The 27,973-nt window shown below is 32.3% G+C and overlaps 2 protein-coding genes and 1 long non-coding RNA gene across 4 annotated transcripts; 1 reads left to right on the forward strand and 2 right to left on the reverse strand.

The window, feature by feature from the left end:
- Positions 1–281: 281 nt before the first annotated feature.
- On the forward strand, positions 282–13,170 carry LOC148600192 (uncharacterized). The gene is made up of 5 exons (XR_015918149.1): positions 282–438; positions 3,073–3,222; positions 11,833–11,871; positions 12,320–12,380; positions 12,926–13,170. It is a non-coding gene; the product is annotated as an uncharacterized LOC148600192 (long non-coding RNA).
- On the reverse strand, positions 6,803–26,956 carry LOC148600193 (uncharacterized). Of its 2 annotated transcripts, none has more exons than XM_088559243.1 (2): positions 26,844–26,956; positions 6,803–9,038 (listed from the first exon to the last, which is right to left on the reverse strand). In XM_088559243.1, exon 2 carries the CDS (start codon positions 9,032–9,034, stop codon positions 8,273–8,275), a length of 762 nt encoding a protein of 253 aa, XP_088415369.1. In that variant the 5' UTR covers positions 9,035–9,038; positions 26,844–26,956; the 3' UTR covers positions 6,803–8,272. The 2 variants fall into 2 exon arrangements, with proteins under 2 accessions (XP_088415369.1, XP_088415368.1); XM_088559242.1 differs by lacking the exon at positions 26,844–26,956 and adding an exon at positions 10,354–10,462.
- Positions 17,106–20,687, reverse strand: LOC148600194 (uncharacterized). The gene is made up of 3 exons (XM_088558120.1): positions 20,452–20,687; positions 17,945–18,175; positions 17,106–17,582 (listed from the first exon to the last, which is right to left on the reverse strand). Exons 1-3 carry the CDS (start codon positions 20,685–20,687, stop codon positions 17,252–17,254), a joined length of 798 nt encoding a protein of 265 aa, XP_088414246.1. The 3' UTR covers positions 17,106–17,251.
- Positions 26,957–27,973: the final 1,017 nt, after the last annotated feature.

Raw genomic sequence — 27,973 nt, forward strand, 5'->3', positions numbered from 1 at the left:
ATTTGATATTTTTTTAAATATATGGATCTAAAAAAAAACTTTTTTATACTGAGCTTGGCAAAAAATGGGTTTTTCAAATATGTACATACATGTTTACATGTACATGTATTATAAACTGTGTCTTTATTATTTATTGTTATTTGTTTGAACTTACTTAACTTTGGAAATATTGGCACTGTAATAAACAAATTCACAGTAACCAGGCAGATTGTCAAATAATAGAATTAAAGCTGTAAACATCCTTGGCATTTGTTCTTTACATTAAGATAGTGAATTATAAATGTTGGTAGCAATGTGATAATCATCCAGGTAGTCATATACAACTATTAGTTAACTGGAGGATGTCGTCCAGCTTGTAACTGTTAGGTAACTGGAGACCATCATCCAGCTTGTAACAGTTAAGTAACTGGAGACCATCGTCCAGCTGGTAACTGTTAGGTAAGTGGAGGACATCGTCCAGCTTGTAACTGTTAGGTAAGTGAAGGACATCGTCCAGCTGGTAACTGTTAGGTAACCAGAGGACATCGTGCAGCTGGTATTTATTAGGTAACTGGAGGACACCGTTCAGCTTGTAGCATCAAATAAACTTCTAAGACCCGGTTAAGTTCGCTGTTTTATATAAAAAAAACTACAGACGTTTTATGTCCCTCAACACAATTTGTGTGACAGATACAATGCATGAAGTCTCTAACTCACAGTGAGCATAGGGTTTGTAAGTCTCGTTCTAGTTTCAGTTTTCCTTCCGGAATTTTAGATGTAGAACGTATTGAAATCCGAAGGCCGGTCTGCATTTTATTGTTCACTTCCGGGAAATGAAAAAGCTGTATCACTATGCAAAATCTTCTATTTCTATGTTTTTCTTAACATTTTTATTCAGTAGAACTAGATATTTGTCATTTTTTATCAGTATTTTTTCACAAAAATATATTTTGCTTTTAACATTGAACTCAATGCTATGTTAATGACGAATCTCTATGCATTTGAATGGGAGATGAGGACCCATTCTCATGAAATCACGGAGTCACGTGACGAGACTTACATACCCTATTGACAAGATATTTTCAGTTAGATTTTACCCTTTGAAACACCTTACGTCACATTCGTTTTTAGCGGAAGTTTATATTTCAAGAGATTCAGGTTTTGTGTACTGTATTTCTTTAAGTTTTTAAGCAATTGTATGGTGTTCTGTTTTTTATCCATTTGTATTTATAAGAGTTTGTCTCTTCATTTCCTGTTCTAATATATGCCCGCACTTTCTATGTGTGTTACATACTAATTGTTAGTCAGTCTGATATAAGCCCGGACTTTTTATGTGTGTTACATACTAAGTGTCACAGCCTGACTGATAAAAGCCAGGACTTTCCATGTGTGTTACTTATTCATTATTATAGTCTGGCTGATATTAACCCTGTCTTTCTATGTGTGTTACCATCTGTTATAACAGACTGACTGATATAAGCCTGGACTTTCTATGTGTGTTACATACTAATTGGTATAGTATGACTGATATAAGACTGGACTTTCTATGTGTGTTACCTACTAATTGTTACAATCTGACTGATATAAGCCAGGACTTTCAATTTGTGTTACCCTCTAATTATTACAGTCTGGCTGATATGAACCCGAATTTTGTATGTGTTACCTTCTGTTGTAACAGTCTGACTAATATAAGCCCGGCCTTTTCTATGTTTGTTACATACTAATGTTTACAGTCTGACTGATATACGACTGGACTTTCTATGTGTGTTACCTACTAATTGTTACAGTCTGACTTATATAAGCCTGGACTTTCTATGTGTATACATTAAAAGTTGTACTAACTTTTACTGTTTGGCTGATATAAGCCAGGACTTTCTATGTATTACGTACTAATAGTAACAGTCAGGACTTGTAATGTGTGTTACATGTACCAACTAATTTTTCAGTCTGCCTGATAATAGCCCGGGTTTTCTTTGTGTGTTACATACTAACTGTTACAGTTTGAATGGTATAAACCTCCAGGTCTTTTTATGTGTTACCTTTAAATTGCTACAGTCTGACTGATATAAGCCTGGACTTTCTGTGTGTTACATACTAATAGTTACAGTCTGACTGATATACGCCAGGATTTCTATGTGTGTTACATATCAACTGTTAGAGTCTGACTGATATTAACCTGGACTTTCTATGTGTTTCCATTAATTGTTACAATCTGACTGATATAAGCCGGTTACCGGCACTGTTATAAGCCATGACTTTCTGTGTGTTACCTACTAATTGTTACAGTCTGACTGATATAAGCCTGGACTATCTCTGTGTGTGTCATATTAAATGTTATTGTCGGACTGATATAAACCAGGAGTTTCTATGCGTGTTGTATATTATAATTACACTCTGACTGATATAAACCTGGACTATCTTTGTGTGTAACCTACTCTTAAAATCTGACTAATATAAGCCCGGCCTTTCTATGTGTGTTACCTTCTGATTGTTACAGTCCGACTGATATAAGCCTGTACTTTCTATGCATGTTACCTACTTATTTTCAGTCTGACTGATATAAGACTGGACTTTCTATGTTTGTTACCTTCTGATTATTACAGTCTGACTGATATAAGCCTGTACTTTCTATGCATGTTACCTACTAATTTTCAGTCTGACTGATATAAGACTGGACTTTCTATGTGTGTTAACTTCTGATTGTTACAGTCTGACTGATATTAGCCTGTATTTTCTATGAATGTTACCTACTAATTTCCAGTCTGATATAAGACTGGACTTTCTGTGTGTTACCTACTAATTATTGCAATCTGACTGACTGATATAAGCCCAGACTTTCTACATTGTATGTGTGTTACCTACTAATTTTTACAGTCTGACCAATACATGACGACCTTTTATGTGTTACATACTAATTGTTACAATCTGACTGGTATAAGCCCAGACTTTCTATGTGTGTTATATTCTTATTGTCAGGAAGACTGATATTAGACTGGAGTCAATGCTGTTGATGTTTTCAATGCTTTGTGTTTACAATTTAACCTGTTTCAACTGAAGCCTATTTGAACCTAAAAAAAACCGTTTTTTTTTCAGACAGGTATTTGGATTACTAAGTGTCTAAATACATTTTAACACGAGTGTCTGGTTTAGACAGGTTTCCTGATTATTTGAATTCAGTTTACATGGTTTAGACAGGTGTTTGGACTATTCTGGTTCTGTTTAAACACCAGAGGGAAAGCAGAGGTAGGTCAAAGGTAACATGGCAGCATACCACTTTGTCAAAAATAAGCTAACTTGATCACTCACGGTGAAGCTTACTGGAGATGGCCAAATGCCATATAGCGTTAAGGGCAGTAAGTATACCGGTAAAAACTGTTTTATACTTGATCCAATCAACAAACCTAACAGTTAAACGTGCTAGCCCATAGAAGTAACAAAAGAATGTAATCAAGTGACAAAAACCAGACATGGAAAACAGACAATCACAACAAAGAACATAAAGTAACTAAAATAATACACACTAAGTAACAAAAGTAAATAAGCAACTCGGACGCCACTAAAAACTTGAAGTATCGACCAGGTGCACAGGTAGGGTAGCAATCCTCTGCTTTTCTAGAAAAACCCTGCTGAATTGTTCATAAAAAGTCAAGTCCAGGGTAGATGAAAAAGGAAAGGAAAACTATGACACATTGAACAAATCAGTTTTCATGGTGCCAATGGATATATAGTACATGCAAAACTGCCAATCAGAAAACATTGATCCCATAATCACTCTTACTCAAGGCAAGGATATTGAATTTGCCCCTGAAGGCATACAAATACGAAAAAATGTATATAGTTTCATAAAATATTTTATTTTTTATACAACAGTAGTCAGTATTTAGAGCCAATTACAAAAGTTATTTAAGAATTGGCAATAATAAAAAATTTTGTCTATTGAAAAATAACATAAAGTTTCCATGTGCATATTGTTTACGAAGTGCAATAAACAAAATATGCACATGGGAAATTTATGTTATTTTTCCATAGACAAAGTTTTTATCATAGCCAATTCTTATAAATTAAATTTAAAGCATATTTTTATCTTTAAACATGAGAAAAATAGCTCTGAATATAACTGAATAGGGGCATTGTCAATATTTTTTTATCTATTGAGATATAACAAAATTATTTTAACCAATCAGATTACAGTATTTATCTCAAATTAATTTGTATAAAATTAATTTGAACTAGAAGTAAAATTCAGAATATTTGAAAAATTCAAGAGCAATAACTCTTCTCTTAAAATTTAAAGAAAATAACAATTAGACCAATGATTAAATGTCTTCACAAAGTTTTTGAATTAATAATTTTGAATGGAAACTTCATACATTATCAAATTTAAACTGCCATACCGGCATTTGTAAGTTATTGTCACAGTGACTTTAAATAGGAGTCCATGCAAAGAACCAGGCAGTTGGTGGCACATGACAAATTTTGTTTTCAATAAATTTTCTTCCATTACATGTCACAAATGTATCCTTTCTCAAAATAAACCAGTTAGTTAGATAAACTGCAATAGCTGAAGAGAAACAAATTACATGTACATAGAAAGCATTGAAATTTGTTAAAAAAAGTAGACAAATCTTTATTTCATGCAAAAATTGGTTCCTTTGTTAGGAATTTTTAAAGTCATTTCCTAAGCAATTCAGTGTAGATTTCAAAAAATCTCACGGACATTCATAGGATACAAACATTGAGCCACCAATATCATATGACATAAGATCTGCCTGGGTTTTACATAGTCAGCCTCTTATAACTTAAGGGGACGACATTTGATTCCGAAGGAAGGGGGGGGGGGTTGAGATGTCAGTTTTTGATAATAAACATGACCACTTCTACATAATGTACTAAGCTGAAAATAAGTTACCCAGCTTAATTGATAATGTAAATAAATATTCTGACTCAATCAATCTGGTTTATTGTAAGGACAAAAATATATATATTGGCCTTATTGAAAGGTACATGTATTAAATAATCTGTCCTTTGAGCTCATGAAATAAATAAGTTGCCCTGCAACCTTTTGCAAATAAATATTCTGACTACTCAAAATGTGCACCCAACCCCTTTCCAGAATCAAATGGTCATCCCCTAAACTTGTTTTCCATTACAATCACAAACAAAACTTTATGTATACAAATTAATGACCTTTATTTAATAAGTGTAATAGTTATTTCACTCTTTAAACATATCATAACAAATAACAATAAATAAAAAAGACACAGTTTATAATATATGTACATGTAAACATGTATGTACATATTTGAAAAACCCATTTATTGCCAAGCTCAGTATAAAAAAGTTCTTGCTATACAAAGTCCATCTACACAAAAAATCAATGAACATCATAGTCCAGCCTTTCATCTAAAAACTCAAAAAGCCACAACAGATGATTTCCATGAATTGGCAAAGTCTATCAAAATATATCCAGTGGTTAATAACAAAATTCATATTAAGTCCATCCATATAGATTAATTCATATCAGACTTGTGCATCATAAACATCATGTCTCATCTTTGATGATGATGAAAATGAAATATTAGGTTTGTCATTAGCATTATGAATATCCATATCTATCATGATGAAATGTGTTGGCCTCGTCCCCAATGGAAAAATCTAAATTTACCAAGTGTGTAAAATCCACCATCCAGCAGGCCTTGTCCATCAAGATAAATTAATATTGTCCTTGTCCATCAAGAGAAAAAAATTCCAAATCATTCTACATGCACCAATCAAACTACATGTACAATGTACATGTTATATTCTTGTTAGTCATAAAACTACTACATGTAACTGGCATTGTTCATCACACGCATCATTCAACACAAGATTTTCCTATTAAATTGTCAAATTTCATTAGATTTGAACTAATTATAAAATACAGGTATAAGTGTTAACATAATTACAGTGGCGGATCCAGGGTTTCAGGGTGTACCCCCCTTCCCATCCCCTGATCTTTTTTTTTAAATTCTTCCAATCTACGGACCTTAATGAGCAAATAATAACTCCCCTTTTCAATTTCTCTCCATCCGCCCCTGTTAGTGCTAAATATATAAAAAATAAATACACATACATACATGTACATTGTATATACTGACAACAACTGACAAAAAAAATCAACATTTTATATGTAAATCAATGAATTTGAGATATTTCTATATATTACTGAAGTTGCAAGTACATATGATCACTGTTGAGGGTAACTTAATGTCCTTAGTAGTATGTGTATCTTTCAATAATATACACTACATGCAATTCATATTTCAAGAAAAAAAAAAAAAAAAAAAAACAGAAATAAATCAATCTTTTAAAAAAAAAAATCCATTTTAGTCAAAGCAATGAAGACTTACATGTATAAGGAAATCACATGTTGCCAAAAAAATTCTATTAAATTAATTCAAATCATGACTGAAAAACGCTACATGTACACAAAAAATGTACATTACATGACTGTACTTCTTTTTATTATTGTTTTAAAGAAAGTTACTTTTAAAGACCTACATGTAAATACTGGGTATGAATAAATCACTAATACATGTACTTAATTTATACCACATTCATATTTTGATGTTGTACATGTATGGTGTTAGACATTTACACAAAGTAATACTAGTATTAGAATTTTTGATTCTATAAAAATATTTTAATGTGCTAATTTTTCACAGTCCTTTGCTTCAAAATTCTCAACAACTAGCTGGAACAATAGAGGACTGTGTAAGATTCAACTAGCCCAAAACAAGAAATGTACATATCATTTCAATAGCCCGGCTAAAAGCGATTTCAGTTTGTAAACAAGAAAAATCCATTTATTTAGAAACATGAAAATGCAAGTATATACAACAAAAAGCTAAAATTATTTTCAATGATGACACATCTACTAGATACATGTACATGTATTTGACAATCTTGATGAAGACCAACACTGATTGATCAAAAAATGTAAAATAATTTTTAAAAAATCATTTATTTCACACTGTACTCAATATGAAATTACTGTACTATTTCAAAGATTTGTTAGTAAGTTACTAATGATCAAATTTTTGTAATTTTGTTCCAGGATAAAAGTAGAAAATTCTGTCAGATATTGTTAAGATTTCTGAAAATGAAGTCAAAAATTAAAACATGATTCTTTTCTTTTAATCAAGTTAATTATCACATGAACAAATGTATGTTTATGTCTGACAATTAAGAAAAATGTAGAAATGTCTGATATTATTAAAATTTCTTTTGGAAAACAAACCTTACATGTAAAAAATAAAACATGTTTTCTTAACTTTAAATCAAATTAATCTCAATAATTTGTTTATCTCAGTGTTGGTGCTCCATCAAAAGTAAATATCCTGACCACCCTCGCCTGATCAACAACAGTGAGATGATGGTTCACTTTATCATAATGTACACACCGAGGGCCTAACAACCCATCATCTCCACTGACTACAACTTCATGTTTATCTCCATCCCTTGAAATTAGTAATAAATTATGTTTCCCATTATCACACACAAAAATATTGTTCCTTTCATCCATTGACAATCCTAGAAGCAGTGATATTCCACAAGGCCCTGACATCGTATTCTGACCCTTGAATGTGAAGATAACTCTGAGGTCAGAATCTAGGACAGTAACTGTGTTGTTGTTGTAGCTAGGACAGGTATAACATGTCATATTCTGTTGCCATCTGTGTCTATATATGAACCACCATAAACAGTCTGGTCATCATGGAGTTTGTCTATTTTTTTTGTATTTATATTAATTTTTCGGATCCCTACCTCAGGTACACAGAAGTATAAATGTCCATCACTATGTGTAATTCCAGTGACTTCACTCTTTATCTGAAGTGGTTTAATAATTTTACTCCTGTCTACATCTATGATGGAGATTGTTTCTGGGCCAGGATTAGAAACAGCAACATGGTTCTCATTGATGACTGTTACATCGCATACTGCTACTCCTCCTCCATTAAATCTGACTGATGATTTGTGTTGACCATTACTGTGTAGTATGTTTACTACACCTTTGTCCTCATCAGTCAACACCAGGAGTCCATTAGGCAGCGTACAACAACCACGACACCAACCTTGACGTACTGTAAACTGTTGTGTCAGTTGTCTGGGGAATCTTGTCTTCACCTCCGCCTGACCTATGTTTGGTTTGTTTATGTCTATATATGTTGTTTGTTTTTCTCTTGATACTTTAATGTCACACAGAGTTTTTATTCCAAAAATTGTGTCGTCTGCTGTGATGTTTTCATTCATTCTATGTCTTATTATCCATGGCTCCTTTTTCCGATAATTTGTGTAAGATTTCTTCTGATTCTTGAACTGCTCTCTCCATTTGTTTTGTTGCAATAAATGTTTGGAAATTTGATGCATGTTTCTTAATGAGTTCCTCCTGTCCCAATAATTCACCAAGTTTATTTTTATTTGATTCCAGGATTTTTGTGGTGGCTTTGATTTCATTTACATTTTCATTGACAACTGACTCTAAATCTGATAATGTTTTGTATTCTAGTTTCTTAATTCGATCAATAAGTCTTTGTGTTCTCTTTTTCACCTCTGTTGATAGTTTTTTCTTTTTTTCCTGTAGGTTTTTCATATTGTCTTCCCTATGACGGATCGCATTCACGAAGATTTCTTGAGTCGATTTCATATCTCTCCAAATATCTTCAAAAACTGCTGAAGATTTTACTTTATGGATGACATCGTCTATATCTAGGGTATCATCACATTTTTTATGTGACTTCAGCAAATACTTTTTGCAAATGGGGCAGTCATGAGACCTACAGTAATATTGATATTTTTGCTCGTGTTCTTTGCAGTCGAGTTGATTTTTGTGGATAAAAGATGGCAATTTTAGGTAATCTTCGTACGGTATGGTGCTATGGTCCTTTGTTGCTTTTTGTACTCTGTGGTGCTCACTACATGTTGAACATAGGGATTCCTCACATTGTGGACACCATTCTTCAGGATTGCTGGTCTTTTCTAGTAACAGGCAGATGCTGCAGCTTTCAGATGCCATTTTTCTGTAATATAAATAGAGAACTATAGGACTTAAATTCTTACTGCTTAAAATCAGTAACATATAGTTTAGTATAATCCCTTTTTGGATTTGGCATTGGTTATATTTTTTTGTATTGACGGTGGTGGTCAAATCCAAAATAAATATCTCCAGCACCGAATAAAAAAAAACATAAAACTTGTTACCAAATGTATTTTTTATTGACTTTTGAATGAGTTTAGACCTTTCATACAGTGCGTTAACCCTAACGGAGCATAGTGTGGGAGGTGTTAAATTATCATATCTAGGTTAATCTCATACTGATGATCAAAACACTAAGTCTCTAGACCTAATTTTGGTTAAGTACATGTATATCAAACCCCTGTTCTTCGTTACAAAAACTAATCCAAAGCTCCAAAGGTGTGATTACACAGGACTCTGGTTAAAATCAGTTACATACAGCTGAGCTGCGAAATGATCTATTATTTTGTGATTTGGCAGTGGGGATACATGTATTTTTTTTGGTTTTGTTTTGACGGCGGTGGATTAAGCTTATTACCAATTTTTTTTATCAACTTTAGAATGACTTTATATAAACCTTTCATCTTTCAACTACCATAGACTTTTTATGAGCAACTGGGTGGGTGTTTCTAGAAAAGCAGAGGACACTTAACCTACTTTGTATGTATTATTTTAGTTACATGTACTGCATGTTTTTTTGTGTATGTCTGTTTTCCATGTACATGTATTGTTTTTTGTCCCTGTATTACTTTCTTTTGATTACTGCTAGAATCTTGGTTCCCTTGATTACTATTCATACAGTGGGTTAACCCTCATGGTGCTGAGTGGTCAAAATACTAAGCCCCTTGACCTGACTTAGCAGTTACATACATCACAGTCGTTTGAATTTTAGTGACAAATAGCAATATTCGACTCTTTTCTTGCTATTTGTCACTAAAATTCAAATGAGTGTGCGCACATGTATATTAAGCCCGTTTTTCGTTAAAAAAAATCCAGTTGTGATTGCATAGGTTAAACCTACTCCAGCAATGCCAGAGGCCATCTGCCAAGCTATTTTCTGACGATGCCATTCGTTGGGGTATGGGGGAACGGAATTCCAACTTCTTAAGTTGTAGGAGTAAGGTTATACCTCTCGGGAATCTCAATTTAAGTACTGTCATGTCTAATCCCTTTTGGGATCGGTGGTGGTCAAAACAAAATAGATCTCCTGCACCGAATCCCAAAAGGGATTATTGTCATGTCTTAGTTTGGCACAACCGTATATATCAAGTTTGAAAATCAACACAGTTATTGAGGGACAATATGTTTGTATGACTTACAGACATGCAGCACAGTCAAGGATTTAAATCAGCGGTGGTCCTGCACCTTTCAGACCGACGCGGAGTTTCTGTTTCACTGATGATGACGTATGTTTGCGGGTCTCATTAATTGGCGACAAGAGGTGACAAAAAACGTCAAGAAACAACAAGTCAAATAGCGCAAAGAAAATTTTGTTTTCATTTAAATAGAGACATACCATTGTTTATTTATATGTTTGATTTAAAGCAAAAACAATAAAACAAAAAAACAAAAAAAAAACAAAAAAAACAAAAAAAAAAACAAAAAAAATAGGGATATATTGTTTTAAAAACCATGAAAAGAATATTTTTCAGGTAAAAATGTGTAGATAAAAGGTTGTTTGAAATATTCCAAAATGATAGTAGCATCCGGAAGATTTTTTTCATTAAAGAAAAATAATAAAAAAAAGAAACAGATAAATCAACAAAGTTATGGGAAAACTGACTTCAAAATATGTTAAGAAGATTCAATTCTCCCATTTTTTTTAAGAATAAGGCATATCGCTCAACTTGGTATTTTTTTTTTGCAGTTTTCAGATCTCTCTAGTTAATGACCCATTTTATCATATATTTTGAACTAATTTCTTCTATAACAATGCATGTTGCTATATTTTTTTCTTACATTAAAGAAAATATATAAACAGCTGCGCTTTAAAGCGCATGATACGCCCGTTGTCCTTATGTTTTTAATGAATTTATTTGATCAACTAGAACTGTGAATACCCCCGCCCCCAGAAAAGTAAATAAAAATGCTCCAAAAATTTGGCACTATCAAGGCTATCTCAATATTAACTAAGTTTGTTGTCTTGATTTTTCACCCATACATTTCTATCTTGTTTAAAACACACTTTTCTGACAAGGTTACCAAGTACCTTTTATATTTATTAGTCGATCATTAACAAATGGTCTGTTTTAAACAATTTCCAACGAATAATATTTCGTTGGCCGTTTCCGGTCTTTTTTAAAGAGTAAAACTTCATAACACGGAAACGTAAAATTTGACATTTATACAAAACGAAAGGGAGCCTACGTCAATAGCAAACTCCGAGGCAGCTCCAGTTCCGTACCGTTGACGTTCCTCCACTAATCACTGCATTCGGCTTTTTTCGTTTGTCGAACTTCGCCGAAGTGACCTCCAAGTTGAACTCGGGTTGCCAGTGAAGCCAACATGGCTGACGACGTTACAGGCAATACATCCTAGCTTTAATATTACGATTTTGATTGTATGCAAGAAATGTAAAGTGTTACGAATGTTTGACGGTGACGAATATTCGTTTTATAAAAATCTTTAAAAAAAATCAATTATACAGATAAGCGTTCTTGATTGAATACAGCACATGAAGCATCGTCTGCTCGACTCTAATGCAATAAATAGTAGTCCCGCCAGTGTTAAATTCAATGCCAATTTATAATTCAGTTTTTTGTCATTTAATTTTATTATATTTTTTCTTCGTATGACAGATATTATGCAGCAGGCGGGTAGCTATTATTTACTTGATTGTAAGTATATAAGCTTGTATGGTAGACTGATTTTTATAAGAAAATATGGCCTAGTGAGAACCTGTTGAAAGTCTTTAATTTTTTTTTACTTTGTTCTGCCAAGTTTATAATATGGCTAAAAATTATTGCAAAACCTTTGATATGAACATACTTGTATTGATTTCTACAAAATGTAAATCAGTGGCAGATCTAAAGGGTAGCAACTGGCCCCCTATCATTTTAGCAAGCATGAAATCAAGCTTCGCTCTGCATTGAATTAAATTTACATCCATCTATTAGAAGTCCTGGATCCACCCTTGTTTATTTACTATTGATAATGAACTTAAAAGTAAATTGTGTCTTGACAGATTGTCCTAATTTTGACTAGAAAGTCATGTAAGAGTATGTAGTTGGTCACAACCTTGAATAGCAGCATGTGACCAATTTTTGTAATGTTTCTCTGTTTTAGATACTATAGGAGACAGGAGTGATGAATATTTCTTGAATGACTTCATAATAGACATCAATTTGTAAGCTAAATTTACATGTTCATATCAAAATAATGAAGTAAATGTTCAAAGCTGAATATACAGAATTAGTTTGATTTGTTTGTACAATGTGTTATGTTTCTTAGATGTTACTCTTCTTAAACGAAGGAAATAAAGACATATACAAATGTATTCACGTATATTGTCTGTTGATCTGCAGTCCACTATTAACATACTCCTAAATGAAAGTAAGATTTTGATTACAAGTGAATTCTTCGCTTCTGAAATAGAATTCTTTACAATTGAAGGAAGAATGATTCAAATTTCTCAACTGTTTTATCATTTATCTTGATTTGAACCAAGTTAAATATTTTTTTCGATTGCTTCAACTCAAAAGAATACAACAGCGAATATTTCCTTTTTACATCAGCCTGCATTCGACATGCAAAGTAAAGAGGGTTGAACAGGTCTTGTATTTCGAAATATTTGTAGAACAGTCTTATAATATTACACTTTGAAAGCTTTAAGAGCAGAATGTGTACAATATTGAAATTAATATAGTAATGTAAGTGTACATTTTTTTGTAGGTTTCAAGGATCTAAAGGTAACACAAAGAATGGAATGATGATTGAATTAGCTGTTGAGTTATTTCGTTTTGACACCAATTGACATTTCAATGTTGTTTTTTTTTTGTGAATGCAATGCTTATGTTATGTTAATGAATGAAATGGATGTAAATTTAGTTTTCTTTGTGAAGGCAATTGCCATACTTTACAGATTAATTGTAAAATGAAGAAAGTCAAAGTGTAATTAAATCAGGACTTAATATTTACTTGAATCTTTAAATTCTGATTGCCATTAGACCACATAATATGAATTTTACTAGAATCAAAGTGGGGCCTAATTCCTAAATAAATGGTTCCAGTAACAATCTCTAAAATCACTAACGTTGGGCTTTACACATCAAGGTTTAGACAAGAAAAAAACCATGAAATAAACTCAAAAACAAACTCATTAGTCTTAAAACATAATTCTCTAATAACACATTTGAATTTGGGAATGCATTGTAATGCCCTTTCTACATTTTTACTCAAATCGCCTGCACTGAGTCAAGTTTCCTAGACCAGACTAATTGACCAGCTTACGGAGGTAGACCTAGGTTAAGGGACATAACTCATGAAATCAGTAATATGTTTGTATCACATTCAATTTCACTAAAATCTTTCAAGCTTTCATTTGAAACAGAATGAAATCAGTCCAAGTTACTTTGACGCTTACGTGAGATTGTTATGAAACGGTGAATAGAATCGTTCCTATGATTTTTAAGAGATGTGTCCTTTACCCTAGGTCTACCTCCATAAAATATAGATCCAATTTAAGTCAAGTTATTGTCTGCACAGTTTCTGGCCCATCACAATATTTCCTTCCAAGACTGTTATATAAATAATTCTATAGAATGCTTACCAGTACATGTTTCAGGTCCACAAAATCAATACCAACCTTTCTTGTTTGAACAAATATTCAAGTAATTGCACGAAGACAAAGTATCCACAGATGACGAAAGTGCTATACCATCAGAAATGCAATTTTTCTCCCCATCATATAAAAAGTATATGAGCAATCTTGCTCTACTGAAAACTGGGAGCATAGACCCTGTACACTAACGTCATCACTATATGTAATCCATCATTTTCGGTTTCTGTAATTAAATTCTACAGAAAATATGGTGTAACAGTCTCACAAAATAAATTAAGAAATCCATATGAATGTTAAAAATTTATATTCTTGATTTTATAGCATTACAAAAAACTTAAGTAGCACCCCAGCTAAGGATCATGCAAAATGTGATTCATAGGTAAAAAGCTTACATTTTTATTTTTGATATTTTGTTTGAAATGTCATAGTAAACAGAAATTAGCATGTGGTTTTTCATATATTCTGTGCTCTTAGGAGATAAAAATTATATAGAATGCACTGTAGATTTCAAAATTAAGGGAGATAACTCTGTAAATGACGCTGAAATACAATAGAACCTACTGAATTTCCAATGTCGATTAACTCCTAAGAGCAGGCAGATTTTAATGAATAATTACACATTTCATAGTATAGACCCATAAAACAACTTCATTACAAAAATAAAAATATGTAGCCTTTTTTGGGGTGTATCACATTTTTCAGATTTTGCATGACTCTTACAAAGACAGCTTCTTAACATTTAACCCGATGGTCAAGGTCATCTGCAAGAAAAAAAATGGCCCTACATTAATAATTATAAAACCGAAAACAGGTCTTAACCTGCATCATAGTCATATATTTTTCTGCACGTTAATACAATGTATAAACACTATGCAAGTTAAAGAAAACTGTGTGTTACAAATCATGTTAAGTATCTACAACAACATTTATTGTATAAAAAAATAGCTAACTTCATGAGGTAAAACTCAAAATATTATTCATACTACAAAGGCGTTTCACAGTGCATGGGAAATTATAAATTGTACAGCACACTTTAATTACATGTAACAGGTCATACAAAATAACCTGCAGCCATTTTCACAAATAATTGTAAGTGTGGAATCAATTGTAAGTTTTAACATCACAATACATTCCTTCATTTTTCTCTCAGAACTTACCATTGATTTTACACATACTCATTTTTGTGAAATTGACAGCTGCTTTGGAACAACTTACACTTATATTGTAAGATTCATCACCATCTTTTGATAAATACAGGCTTTTCCCTTTTTGACTGCTGACAAACCTATGCACTTTGGAATAATACACAGAATGGCTGGACATAGATAATTCAAATTAAAACTCATTTCTATCTAGACATATTAAAAAAGTAACTTGTTTTTGCTGTGCATTTTTCATTTATTATGCAGATAGTGCCAAACTGAACAAAGTTGGGGTAGTGATTTGAGATGTCATCACACATTAATCCTCTATTCAAATAACTGTGCTGATCAATAGAAGAAAAATATTCAACCATACACAATACTGTTAAAGTACTTGTATTTGTGGTTTCCAATTTTCATGGTTCAGGGGAAAATGATAAGTTCATAAATCATTGATTTCATGGATTTGAGAATTGTCAATGGAAAATGTCCTTTTTGTTGGGAACCAAAACCATGAAAATTGGTACCCCACGAACAATAATACTTTCACGGTAGTTGATTTAAGCTGTGAGAATGAGCTGACCACATCAAGAGAAACTCATGTGTTTATTTTGTTGACATTGAACTAGAGGTCTGCACGACACAAATGCTTCCACTTGCAGTACAATTTTTTGAAGTTCAATGGGCATTATTACATACAAAAAAAATAAATAAACCAGAACAGAACTCAACATAAGCGTGTTTAGACACAATATAGTATAAAATTTGAAAATTCGGACCAAAAAACAAAAGTAAAATTAACTTTTGCTAGAGTTAAATAGTTAAATTCTACAAAAAGCTATTTTTCTTTAAAATCCACAACAGTTGAAGCAATAAACCCCTAAAAATCAATACCAATAAAAATGTTATATGAATAAAAAGTATAAGTAAACAAGTTAACCCATGTACACCACATTTTTAAGAAAAACCCTTTTGTTAATAGTTTTGCAATCAATGCATGATAAAAACACAGATCTTGAACTCAGTTCATTTGGGACAAGTAAATAAACAGTATTGATTTTTAGTAAAGGTAAGTAAATTCACTGAAATTTCCTAAGTCTAAGGGATGTGACTTCGGAAAAAACATTCAATGGTGACCAAAGTGAAACGTAATCTTCAACTTCTCATAGCAAGGCTACATACAAAATATACAATCAACTGATAAAAGCACTACAAAAAAGTGTAGAAAACTGAAATTTTCTAAGTCCAAGGGCTGTAACTTCTGTAAAAATCATTCAAAGGTAACCAAAGTTGACCTTAATCTGTAACTCTTCATAATAAGGCCACACACCAAAAACAAACTTATTTGGTAAACGCATAACAAAAAAAGTGCGGAAAACATGAACGAACGGATACACAGCATTTGGGACCCCTCGAGACGCGTCTTGTTAAACAATAACTGCTTTCTATCAATATAGCACAAATAATAAATTCAGATGAAATAGAAAAAAAATTGTCTGTTTAAAGAGTGCCAAGCAAAGAACTTTGCGTTTGATCCTTAAAACTAAAATAAAAAAAAAATTAAAAAATGTAAATTTCATAGTAAGAAAAACACATGCAGGTATATTTATAAGAAATTTGATTATAAAGAATGCAAAATCTGACCAAAAACCTACAAAAACTATATGACCCTCTGTCATATACAGAGCTTTTCAAACATGAAAAAACCTATACTCAAGTTATCATAAATATAAAAAAGTTGACAGATAGCAATAATGACGAAGACGTGATATTACCTTATTTTTTCATCTTTGTCATAAAAAAAAATTTGCTTGTGATTTTTAACAAACAACACTAACTTGTGAAATACTGTGGTTCATATTAATTAAGACTTACCAATAAAAAATCTATTTAGAATACTAAAAATTAATATACATACCTGGAATTGGTATTCAACATAATAACCTACAAATTGATTTGATGTTGCCTAAGACAAAAATTATAACAATTTGTTCAAATTACCAATTTATTAGACAGGTAATAAATCAAATATAATCATACTATACAAGCAAATGAAAATCAATTTGTCAAAAAGTGACATTGAAGTACAACACATAATAATAATAGCAATATTAAGTTGTATATGAATTTTGATACATCTGTTGGGGAACTATGACTCCCATCTTATACCCCCAATCATAAGTAAAATATCAGGCAAGTCCAAATTTTCTTTTTAAATGAATAAATTCAATGCTGTTGCTACTTTTTTGTTCATGGGTACATTTAAACTGTAACAAATACTTATGTTCATTGGGCCTATTGTTGCAGCTGTGACACTGATGTAGATAAGCTGCAGATATCACAAGTACAGGTAAGTTTACAAATAGAACAACACTCGCATCCTTTCATACCAGAAGACTTTTTAAATCCAAATACATTTAACATATTCTCCCTTAGACAAGTCTTACAATTACAATAACTAATCAATTCTGGTGTAATGCCAGGTAAGTTTTTAGAAACATCACCTTTCCCATAATACAATATGGCCATTCCTGCCTGTCCTCGTCGACCACATCTCCCAATTTCTTGAAGATATTGAGAAAAATTGTTACTTCCTTTTGTAGTTTTCTCAAAAACAAAAGACACACTTAGTTAATTTTAATATCCCAAATAGGAATATCCATTTCAATTTTAGGATCAACTAAAGTTTAAATGTGAATCAAAACCACGAAACTACAAAATTGGAGGCACAAATACCAAAAGACAGAAAATAAGAAAACTGTAAACAAATAGAGGCTCCGTTGATGGTCTCCATTTAACCATACTTTTCAGATGATATACCATTATAAATTAAAGCATACATAGATGAAAAGTATCAGTTGATGGAGTGTTGCAATGTACATAGTGCTATTAATACTCTTTTTCAATAAAATACACTTTCAATAAGATGAAAATGTAGATTCTTCCAAACAACAAACATCAAACACTTTAAAACTTTGATTTACTCACCATTTTTCAAAAACATGACACTCGTCAATGAAGACAGCTTTAACATTCCTTACAAAACCAGCACACTGTAGCAATTTTATACCATTTGGATTTGAAAAAAGTGATTCAGGGTGACAGTAAATTACCCTGAATTTGCCATACATCATACCCTGAACATCACAGTTACAGACATTGTCACAAACATTGCAACTGACACTGCCAACCATGTCAATTTTACAAGCTGGAATACATCTAAAACATATAATTAAAATAATATGAGTCAAATTGCAAATTTTATTTACATGTCTATGTAATTGATACAAACCCAACTTGAATTACTGGACACATATCAAAACATTCTGTTTTGCTACATGTACATGCAACTTGTTCCTACTCTACATCATACTAGGATACATCTATGCAGATAACATAATTTGGTTGACTGATGATTGTAGTGTAGTGTGTTACTTGCAATTCAATACTGTGTAGACATTTATACATGTACCTAGCAACATGTGAGCTCTATGTTTATTACTGTATGAATCTTAATTTCCCTTCAGATTCCCAATTATAATTATGAAAAGAGATGTATAATACTAAAAAGAAATAACAGGCGAAATAGTTAAAAATTACGATTCAATAAAAACAACTTTTCTATTTCTTTATCGTTCTAAAAAAAAAAAACCATCCATTTGTGATACTTGGATACACATACAATGTACATTTGTAAGTTATAAGTCATAAAAAATGTGTTAATTTTCAAATCATTGATACTTAAGTTCTGTCATGGGTTGGAGTCAAATATTATAGTAATATTATACTATTGTGTAAGGTTTTCCATAGCTTAGTTATTGGTCTGAGGCTAGTATTATTGGAATGAGACGTAGACTAAGTTCAATATGGTAAGCTGAGGACCAATAACTCATCCAATATGGATGACCTTATGCAATTATACCTTTACAGACTAATTAGTCCAATACGTCATATTGTCCTAAGCGAATATGGCTAAATCAAGTATTGGCCACTTTTATTTTTTGTATTAAATTGTCTGTTTTGATCATATTTAGGCTAATATTTGAACGTTAATCAATTACACATATTATTAAATAATCTGTAAAATCAGCCCTAACATGCTAACATGGATCTGATAAATAAGTTTCAAGTTACTCATAATGACTTCTGGACCACTACAGCCTATCTGGAATCAATACATTGTTCAATACAGAATTGGTCTATGACACTTCATTACAATGATTAAGATAATAGGAAATAGGCAGCATTCATTTCTAGTGAGCATGAGACAGTCAAAATTTACTTGATATGGGGTCACTTTAAAATCTACAAAATACAATGTACAAATAACAATATGAAACTTTCTTTTCTCCACTGTTCAGTTGATATCCTCTGGGTGTTCAAGAACCAAACCAATCTTGGAAAAATATTGTCATGATTGAGTTGTCATCAAAACAAAGCTTTCAAAGATAGGAAAGGCAATCATTGAGTTCGTTGTGCTGAAATTCTGTCATGTACATTTGTTTTTACATCCAAAGTTACATTTTGTATGTGTAAAATATTCCCACCATCCATTGGGGACTGTAATATTTCCGGATTCTGTACAAATTATGAATCATGGAAATATTAGCTGAAAAAATGATCAGACCCACTAAAGGAATGTGATAGGGGCTAACATGGGGTAAAAGTCTACTAGGTTGTCATACTCCAAAATAAGTGAACTTGTAGCCTTAAGTTTAAACACCTCAACAGCATGCAGAGCATTTTTAATAATGTATATTTAGCTATATTTAAATTCAAACTTTTTCTAATAATTTACAAAAATGACATTTATTAAATTCTTTGCTTTGATGTAATTTTCACAAATTATGTTACAACTGAATAAATATTGACAGATTGTAATGATCATGAATACGAGGAACAGTAACATGAAGATAAAAACAATAGTCTTTTTCACTTACTTGAAAAACAAAATTGATTTCCAATACACTTCACAGCGCATTCAACATTAAACAGTTAAAACTTTAAACCAAAAGTTTATACATGTATTATCGAATGGGAAAAAGTGCTCTCATTTCCAGGGGCAGATTCAGGCAAGGGCAGCATGGGTGGTTAGGGGTAGATTTTGGTGGTTTTAGGATGAAGCTTAAATTTCTCGCTAATTTTACCACTAAAGTAAAAGATATCTAGATTGCATCCACTCTAGAGGAATATTTCAAGAGTTTAACCTAAAAAAATTTGAACTGTACACTCTACTCCCATCTAAAATCCTGGATCCACCCCTGATTTCATATAGAAGTGGCACATTTTAAGCTGATTTGAGCTTGATTGGGAGGGGGGTTAACTGAACTGGTAAAAGGGTACAGCCTACAGCCTGTACAGGTGTGTGGCCCGAAAAATTTTTACCCCCCCCAAGTGGGTTGCCCTTGTTATAGGGGTCTGTATTAGGTAATGAGCATTCCCACAGTTTATCTAGTTTCGTATGTACATATGTAATACAAGGTTTTCAACATTACCTTGTTTTTAAAGATGCTAACTGGTCATTTTGTATGATGTTCAGGGGTGTAACAACCAAAGAAGCAGCATTGGAATCACTAACTACAAATGGAAAAGCCTGATAAATCAGACTTTTCCCATACCCAACAGGTAAATTTAAAATCAAATCCCCCTCTTCTTCGAGAAGATACTGAAGTGCATCCCTCTGTAATTCTTTCAGATGCACACCGAAGTGGCGGAAAACAACTTCATCCATTTTAACCTTGAGACCGACGTACTAAGTCGTGAATGTGAAACAAGTCACACAAAATGTAGTTCTTTATTCGCTACGACAATATTACACTAAAACATAAAAATACATATCAAGACAAAGCATTTCAAATCAACAAAGTACCAAAAATATTTTGATACAAGATGGTACACAAGTTCATCCGATTTGTTCTGCGTAGGAAAACGTGTTCGATTTGAACACAAATTTCTTCAAGCCGGTGGCAGTGGTATTCTGGAAGGGCAAAAGTAGTGCAGGCCTGGAAGAGACCAATGCTCCGGACTTTGCGTCAATAGAAATGCACAATTCACCAAAGTTTCAATTAAGTTGGTGAAAGCGTTTTCGAGCTATTGTCCGAAAACTTGAAAAACTCCCTTTTAAAGTAAAAAAATCATAAGACGGGAACGAAAAATCTGAAATTAATAAAATTCGAAAGGGAACTTATGTCAATAGATATGAATGATTCACCAAAGTTTCATAAAAGTTGGTGAAAGTTCTTTTGAGTTATTGTCTGAAAACTTGAAAATACCCCCTTTTTTCAAGGAAAAAAATTCATAACAAGGAAACGAAAAATCTGAAATTTATAAAAATCGAAAAGGAGCTTACGTCAATAAATATGAACAATTCGCCAACGTTTCATTAAGTTTGTGAAAGCGTTTTTACTCGGAAGTCACGTCAGTGGTTTGAGAATGACAAAAGGGCTTCCGGCAGATAACTTCAAGGACGGAAATGCTTTCTTCAAATTAATGCGTGATTTTCTTTTAAACTTAGAATATTTTACCGATATCCCAAATGAATGATATTTTAAACATTTTAAGTGTTAATTTTAAGCTAAATATTGTCGCTGGTAAATCGAGACGCCAAGCTATTTTTGCGCTTGGCCGCGTAGTAATTTCAAAGAAGATAGTTAAGCCAATAAAATTTAATTGGAGTTATCTCTCTTTGGGTGGTGTTGGATTTTAACTACGCTCCGTGAATGGTATTATAATCATTAAAATCATAATCATAAATCATTTTATCAAGAAGGGTCACAATCAACATCATCAGCTGCCTTTTTTCAAGTATAGGTTTCAAGAACGTAAACAAATGCAAAAATCTTATTTTCACGATATTAGTGTACATCTTTGTTTTGTTTTGCTGCAGGTTGCAAGGGAAATATGGATTCAACACCAAAACATTCTCAAACCTGAGTCCATGTCATGACCAGCACTCTAGTACATTGCTTAAAAAATAAACATAGGGAAACTATCTTGCAGGTTGCACGCCAAGCGACTACCGAGTTTCAGCACTTCCGGTGCTTTGATTGAGTTGTTGTCCGAAGTGTGGACGACGGACGGACGAACAACGGTATACCATAATACGTCCCATCTTTGATGGGCGTATATAAATCACCTTTTCTTTGAATCATACCACTGAATGTTGAATCCAATTTCCTTTTGTCACTTTTTCCATTGTAATATCACATAAAACATTTTCCCCTATTTTTATCAATTTGAAAGAGCAATCAAGGGAACCATCGTTATAGCGGTAATCAAAAGAATGTAATCTAGGAAAAAAGACCAGACATGAAAAACAGGTCAAATTGAAAAAAAAAAAGTTTTTTTTTAAATCTTAAATTTGTATCAGTTGACTCCCATTTTGTTTTCTAAATTTTTCTAAAAATAATTAACTCATTTGTTTCTACAATTATCTGATATTTCCTATGTCACTTTATTTTGCCTTTAACTGAAATAAATCTTGTCGCTTTTCTGGACATCTTGACCTCTCGTCCCTACTTGGCACCTCTTGTCACTAATTAATGAGGCCGAACATCAGCTTCAAATTTTCAGTTCTAGAAAACTTAAACTATAAATTTCTGTGTGAAACAATTTGTTATAGTTTGCCAAACAATGTGATATTGGTGTTATCCCACTTGTCCTGCATTTGTTAATTACAGGTAAAATATAGGTGAAAATTTGTACAACTTTGAACAACTTTATTCAGAAAAACACTCAGCCGTAGTTCATGCTACGGAACAGGAGCGAATATATATATACAGTTTACAATGGAAACGAAATGAGTAGACAACAGACAATATTTTTAAATACACAAAAACAAAATACACTAATTCATTGTCACACAAATGTATTGAAATTCAAAAGTACATTTAGCCTTATCATCACCGGAAATTATACCACGTGGTTTGTATTTTACAACACGTTTATAAGAGAAAGTCAAACTCTCATATAGGTTTAACTGATTAATGTGACAATATGTGTACTAGTATACAATTTAAAAAAATATATGTATATATGGGATTACTGTGTGCCTACAAAAGTTTTGCAACTTTTGCGATGAAGATAGAAAGGTTAGTCAATAAATTTGTGTTACAATACATTATCATTCCATACAATTTATTAACATTCGGATTGGCTGTATAGTAACCTGGAATATACTTATTTCTAAGTTCGGTTACAAGATCATGATTGCACAAAGCAACATAATGAAACTCATCCCCCAGACCTGTTCGACATAAAGTGCAGACCCGTTCATGTTGTGGTGTTCCGTACCATCTTCCTGTTTCCATAGGAAATTTTATATTGCATGTTTGAAGTTTACATATAAATGTTCTGTGATATTTTTTGAGTCTCAGTAAGTATGGCTCGAGACGAAACTCAATTTTAAACTTCGAATAAAAATTTCCTCTGGACGAAGCATCAATATCAGAATACCATTTCTGTATGAACTGGTCTTGTAAGATCTGTTTCACATGAAGTTTAAGAAAATTGATATTAACATTCCCTTGTATATTCCAAATTTCACTACAACCAATATCATCAAAAATTGATTTTATGTAACATATCCATTTGAAAGATCGATCACCGTTTTCATACATATTGAACATAAGATTATACAATTTACCAGATAATTTATACATATAACATATCATTTTAAGCTTGATGCTGATTTCAATAGGGTATCGTCCTAACTCTCCATACACCATAAAATTTGGAGTAGATGAACGGAGATTTAGGATTTTCTTGCAAAATTGAAGTTGAATTTTTTCTATATTTGACTTATTTTCAAAGCCCCATATTTCTGAAGAATAGGTTAAAATAGGGGCTACTAATGAGTCAAATAATTTCAATTGCAAATCTATGGGAATACTTATGTTATTTACCTTGTAATAAAGAGCATAAAGAGCTTTTTGTGCCTGCTCTACGTGTTTGTTTCTGGACTTATAAAAATTACCATTATAATTGAATATAAGACCCAGATAAGTGGGAGGTATGTAGTTATTAATTACCAGTTAATTGCTTGTTTATCGCAACAAATGATCAAAAGGAGCTATCTATAGTCTGTTTTAAATTGTGTGAAAAGGTAGCCACATTCAAAAGGTAAAGTCTGTAAAATATATAAATAAAAGTCAAAAACTTCCTTTAAAATTTATATATTTTGCATTTTGGTTTACGTTTTGTATGGAGTTACCATTATAATGCTATTTTTTTCTTTGTAAACATGTAGGTTGCAAAAAATTACGCAAAATATATCTAAATATTTTATTTCGTACATAAATATAACAATGAAAATAACAAATGTTTACATTTGCACTACAAATATCATTTATAAGTACTAATACATCACATTGTTTTCATGAAATGTTCATTGTCACACAAAATGTTCATTATCACCTAACCAAGATGTATCAGACGAGAGGCGGCGTCAGCATACTGCACTACTGTCATCTCATTGTTGTGAAGTCTTTGTTTGAATTGTTGTAGTCTGGTGTCTATATTGCGGTACTTTCTGCGTTTTCGTGCTGGTAGTCCTCCAGTGGCAATCTGAATGATGTTTACTTCATTGACAGCTTGAATCTGTTTGATGTGTTTGATGAACAAGTAGATGTTTGGATGAGCAGTTTGTATCTGTTTCTTTATCTTTGAGTGCCATCCTTCCAAGTGATTTGTTGTTCTTGGTCCATCATGACTGAAGTGGTTCCATATGTGGCGGTCTGACTCTACCCATTGTTTGGTTACATAGTCGGTAAACGGAGTCGTGTCCATGTTCACATCGGCATTGTCTAGCTTGTTCAAGGCATTGAAACATACATCTTCTACACTTTCTTGCGGTACAAGTGGTAATACAGCTGCTCTGCGTACTAGTGTTGTGATAGCGTCAATGTCTCTGTATGCAATCTGTAGGCCAGTGTGTTGAGTCTTTCTCCAGATACATTGTGTAAAGTGGAAAAAAACAACCTCTTAGTGTAGCACCAGGAAATACAGTCTTAGAGGCATTAATAGTTGCAGTTTCAAAATCCACCACTAGAGTTGTTGGTTGAAGCTGAAGTCCAATCTCTGTACATTTGGCTTTCACAATGTTGAAGAATCTGGTGTAACTTTTGATCATATATATATAATATCTTATAACATTTATTTATGTAATAATTTTTTTTATTTTGATATTTACAGTAAGTTTTTTAAATAACAAAAATAAATTATTATACATTATTTTTTTGTACATTAGTTAATACATTTTTTTTTAAATTATTAAATATCATTTTGCCTTTTTTGTTGTACTTTAGATACAGATTTATTGCCAATTAATGGAAAAGACTATAACACTACCAACACTTTATAAAAACATAATTATCTAATTAGTCCAAAAAAATTGCAGGACAAGTGGGATGCATGTTTTTTTACAAATGTAGGACAACGGGGTATATTGAGTCACGATCGATAATATAGCTACTTGTTGCAGTTTGTGTTAATGCATCCAGGTACAATTATAACACAGTGTGTCAGAAGTACCTGTAAAGTCCGAAACGCACTCAAAATAACATCAAACGAAACGAAAAACGAAATCAAAAGAAACAAAATATAATTTTTAAACGCAAAATAAACCACTTTGTTACAAAAGGCTAGCATAACCCCAAAAGCAATCCTGACGTATCATCCACTGTATCATGTATTTTTATGACGGTTACCGTCTCGTAACATCGGAAGCTCGGAGATGGCAAATAAAAATGAAAGTCTGCATAGACGACGGCATGGACATTTTGATAATGCGTTTTTCGGGCATTGTGTCATTTGTTTGTCTGGTGTTATTGCTTTTTGCAATATTAATCATTCGATTTGGCTATTTCGGTCATAATTGTAGGAATTATATCACAGGGGCTTCCTCCCACTATCAAATATGCAGCCCGACTGTATATTTTAAGAAGTATTTGGTGGTGATACCTGTGTTTATTTATTAGGTTGTTTGCAGGGCATCAATAAGAAATAATTATGTTTGATTTTACTCCAGGGGACGAGTTGAAGCGAGTTACACCAAAATCTAGGATCCCCCTTTTCTTGTTATATACTATTCAGACTGCATATGAGTTAGTGGGAGCAAGTCCCTGTGATAATATTATAATACTTTTATATCGTTTATATTAATGTATGTGTCTCTTGTACTAGGTCCCTAGAAACTGAGCGCTTTCAAATGACACATAGGTGTCTATGAAATAACTTGTAGCACTTGAGTATGAACCTTAATTTTCAACTGAGAAATGTAGATTGTTGAGTGTAACACGTGTAACACGTCGATAAACATAATTGTGACCTGAAAATTTAAAAACTGGGAATGGTCAACTAGTAGTTTATAATTCAATTATGCATCATATCGGAGATTTTTAATGTCCATCGTAATCAGAATGGTGAATTTAAAAATAAAACGATGAGTTTAATATTATTTATAACAATAAGCTTATGTTAAGATACGTTTGAATTCGATTCCCGTACTTTCCTTTTATTCCATACTTTTGCAATACGACGATTTTTTGGGGCGTAAAAACGATCGATATAAATTGATTCAGTACATGAGTACTTTGATTCTACACCATGAATCACCTCTACCATTGGCAGTGTCTGAATTCCACGTGGACTGGTACTTGAATATACATGTATTAATACTTGTTATATATGGATGTAACGTGTGTACATGTGGCTGACCTCATTTTGTATTGATATTTAAAAAAAAAAACAACAAAAAACAAACTAGTCTTAGACTTAAAGTTTGACCTTTGACATATTTATCAACAATTATGAAATAATAAATTATGGACAATATAGGAAGATGGTACAATGAACTGAAGTGAAAGCTGAATGGAAAAGTAAATCTTACCCTTTACTGGTCAGTATTCCCAATTAGTACGAAATTAACTTCTATGAACGTCAGCGAGGAAAACGCCCTGTTGGTATGGTATGGAATGTTATCTTTTTACTTACTGATAGAACTCCCAGATTATACACGATTGATTGACTTTTAAGTGGTATTATTTAAACAGTTAAATAAGTGTGAATGTTTTAATATCGTGAAATTCTTAATAGCATAGCGTTATCTTTGGAATGCCAACGGGGTCAAAATTCTTAATCCGTAAACTGTTGATTTGTAACTTCTTGATTTGTAAATTGTCAATGTGAAATTCGTAAATTATCAATTTGTAACTTGTGTGTAACTTTCCATTTTGTACATTGCAAATCTGTATATACAACTTTGAAAATCTTCATTTACAACTTCTCACTTCGTGATGCGTTTTCCGAGACTTGTAAATCATCAAATATTCTTAATTTGTAACTCGTCATTTTAAACTTATTTTGGAATCGTGGACAAATCGTCCTTCGTCATTCTTCATTTGACAATGTAATAAACCACGTAAGATTGACATTTGGTAGTTCGTAATCTGAAGTTTTGTGACGTGAAACATGTCGATTCGTGAAATGTTACATTATGCTTAGTTGCATTATATGTGGACGATCATTATGACGACAGATGGCGCTCGGGATTGGAAGACAAAATGCGGCGCTGCTGTCCGGAACGGAAATTGAACCGGTTAGTCTTAAAACAGGACGACCATTTTTTGATACTTTATTGGCTTTAACTTTAGTTTCACTCAGTGTAATTCAAAAATTTAAAGTGATTTCTAAAGAATAATAAAAGTGCTTTAAAATGGTTATAAGTTGTTTTTTTTTTTTTTTTTTTTTTTTTTTTTTTTTAAATATCAAAACAATAAAGCGAAAATCTTGACAGGACGAACATTTTTTTTGACAAGAAAATTGCGATAAAAAGGGCGACACACCGATGAATAAAGTTCATCATTGATCAAATGTGTTACGTCTGTCAAATTATGTTTAGTTAATCTTAAAACTTATAGTAATAGGCACATTTTGATATAAAAACTATTTCATTTTCAGTCAGTTAGGTGGGAAAACCGTGACAGGACGGACTTATTCTGTTACGTGATTTGTGTCGTT

The sequence above is a fragment of the Perna viridis genome, chromosome 13 (assembly GCF_037379345.1).
Source record: "Perna viridis isolate PV_CMFRI_1.1 ecotype Kerala chromosome 13, ASM3737934v1, whole genome shotgun sequence".
Lineage (NCBI taxonomy): Eukaryota > Metazoa > Mollusca > Bivalvia > Mytilida > Mytilidae > Perna > Perna viridis.

Coding starts and splice junctions, on each gene's coding strand:
- LOC148600193 (XM_088559243.1), bottom strand. CDS start 9,034: ATGGCATCTGAAAGCTGCAGCATCTGCCTGTTACTAGAAAAGACCAGC.
- LOC148600194 (XM_088558120.1), bottom strand. CDS start 20,687: ATGGATGAAGTTGTTTTCCGCCACTTCGGTGTGCATCTGAAAGAATTA. Junction 18,176..20,451: donor TTAGCATCTTTAAAAACAAG/GTAATGTTGAAA, acceptor TATATGTTTTAG/ATGTATTCCAGCTTGTAAAA. Junction 17,583..17,944: donor TGTCATGTTTTTGAAAAATG/GTGAGTAAATCA, acceptor AAATTAACTAAG/TGTGTCTTTTGTTTTTGAGA.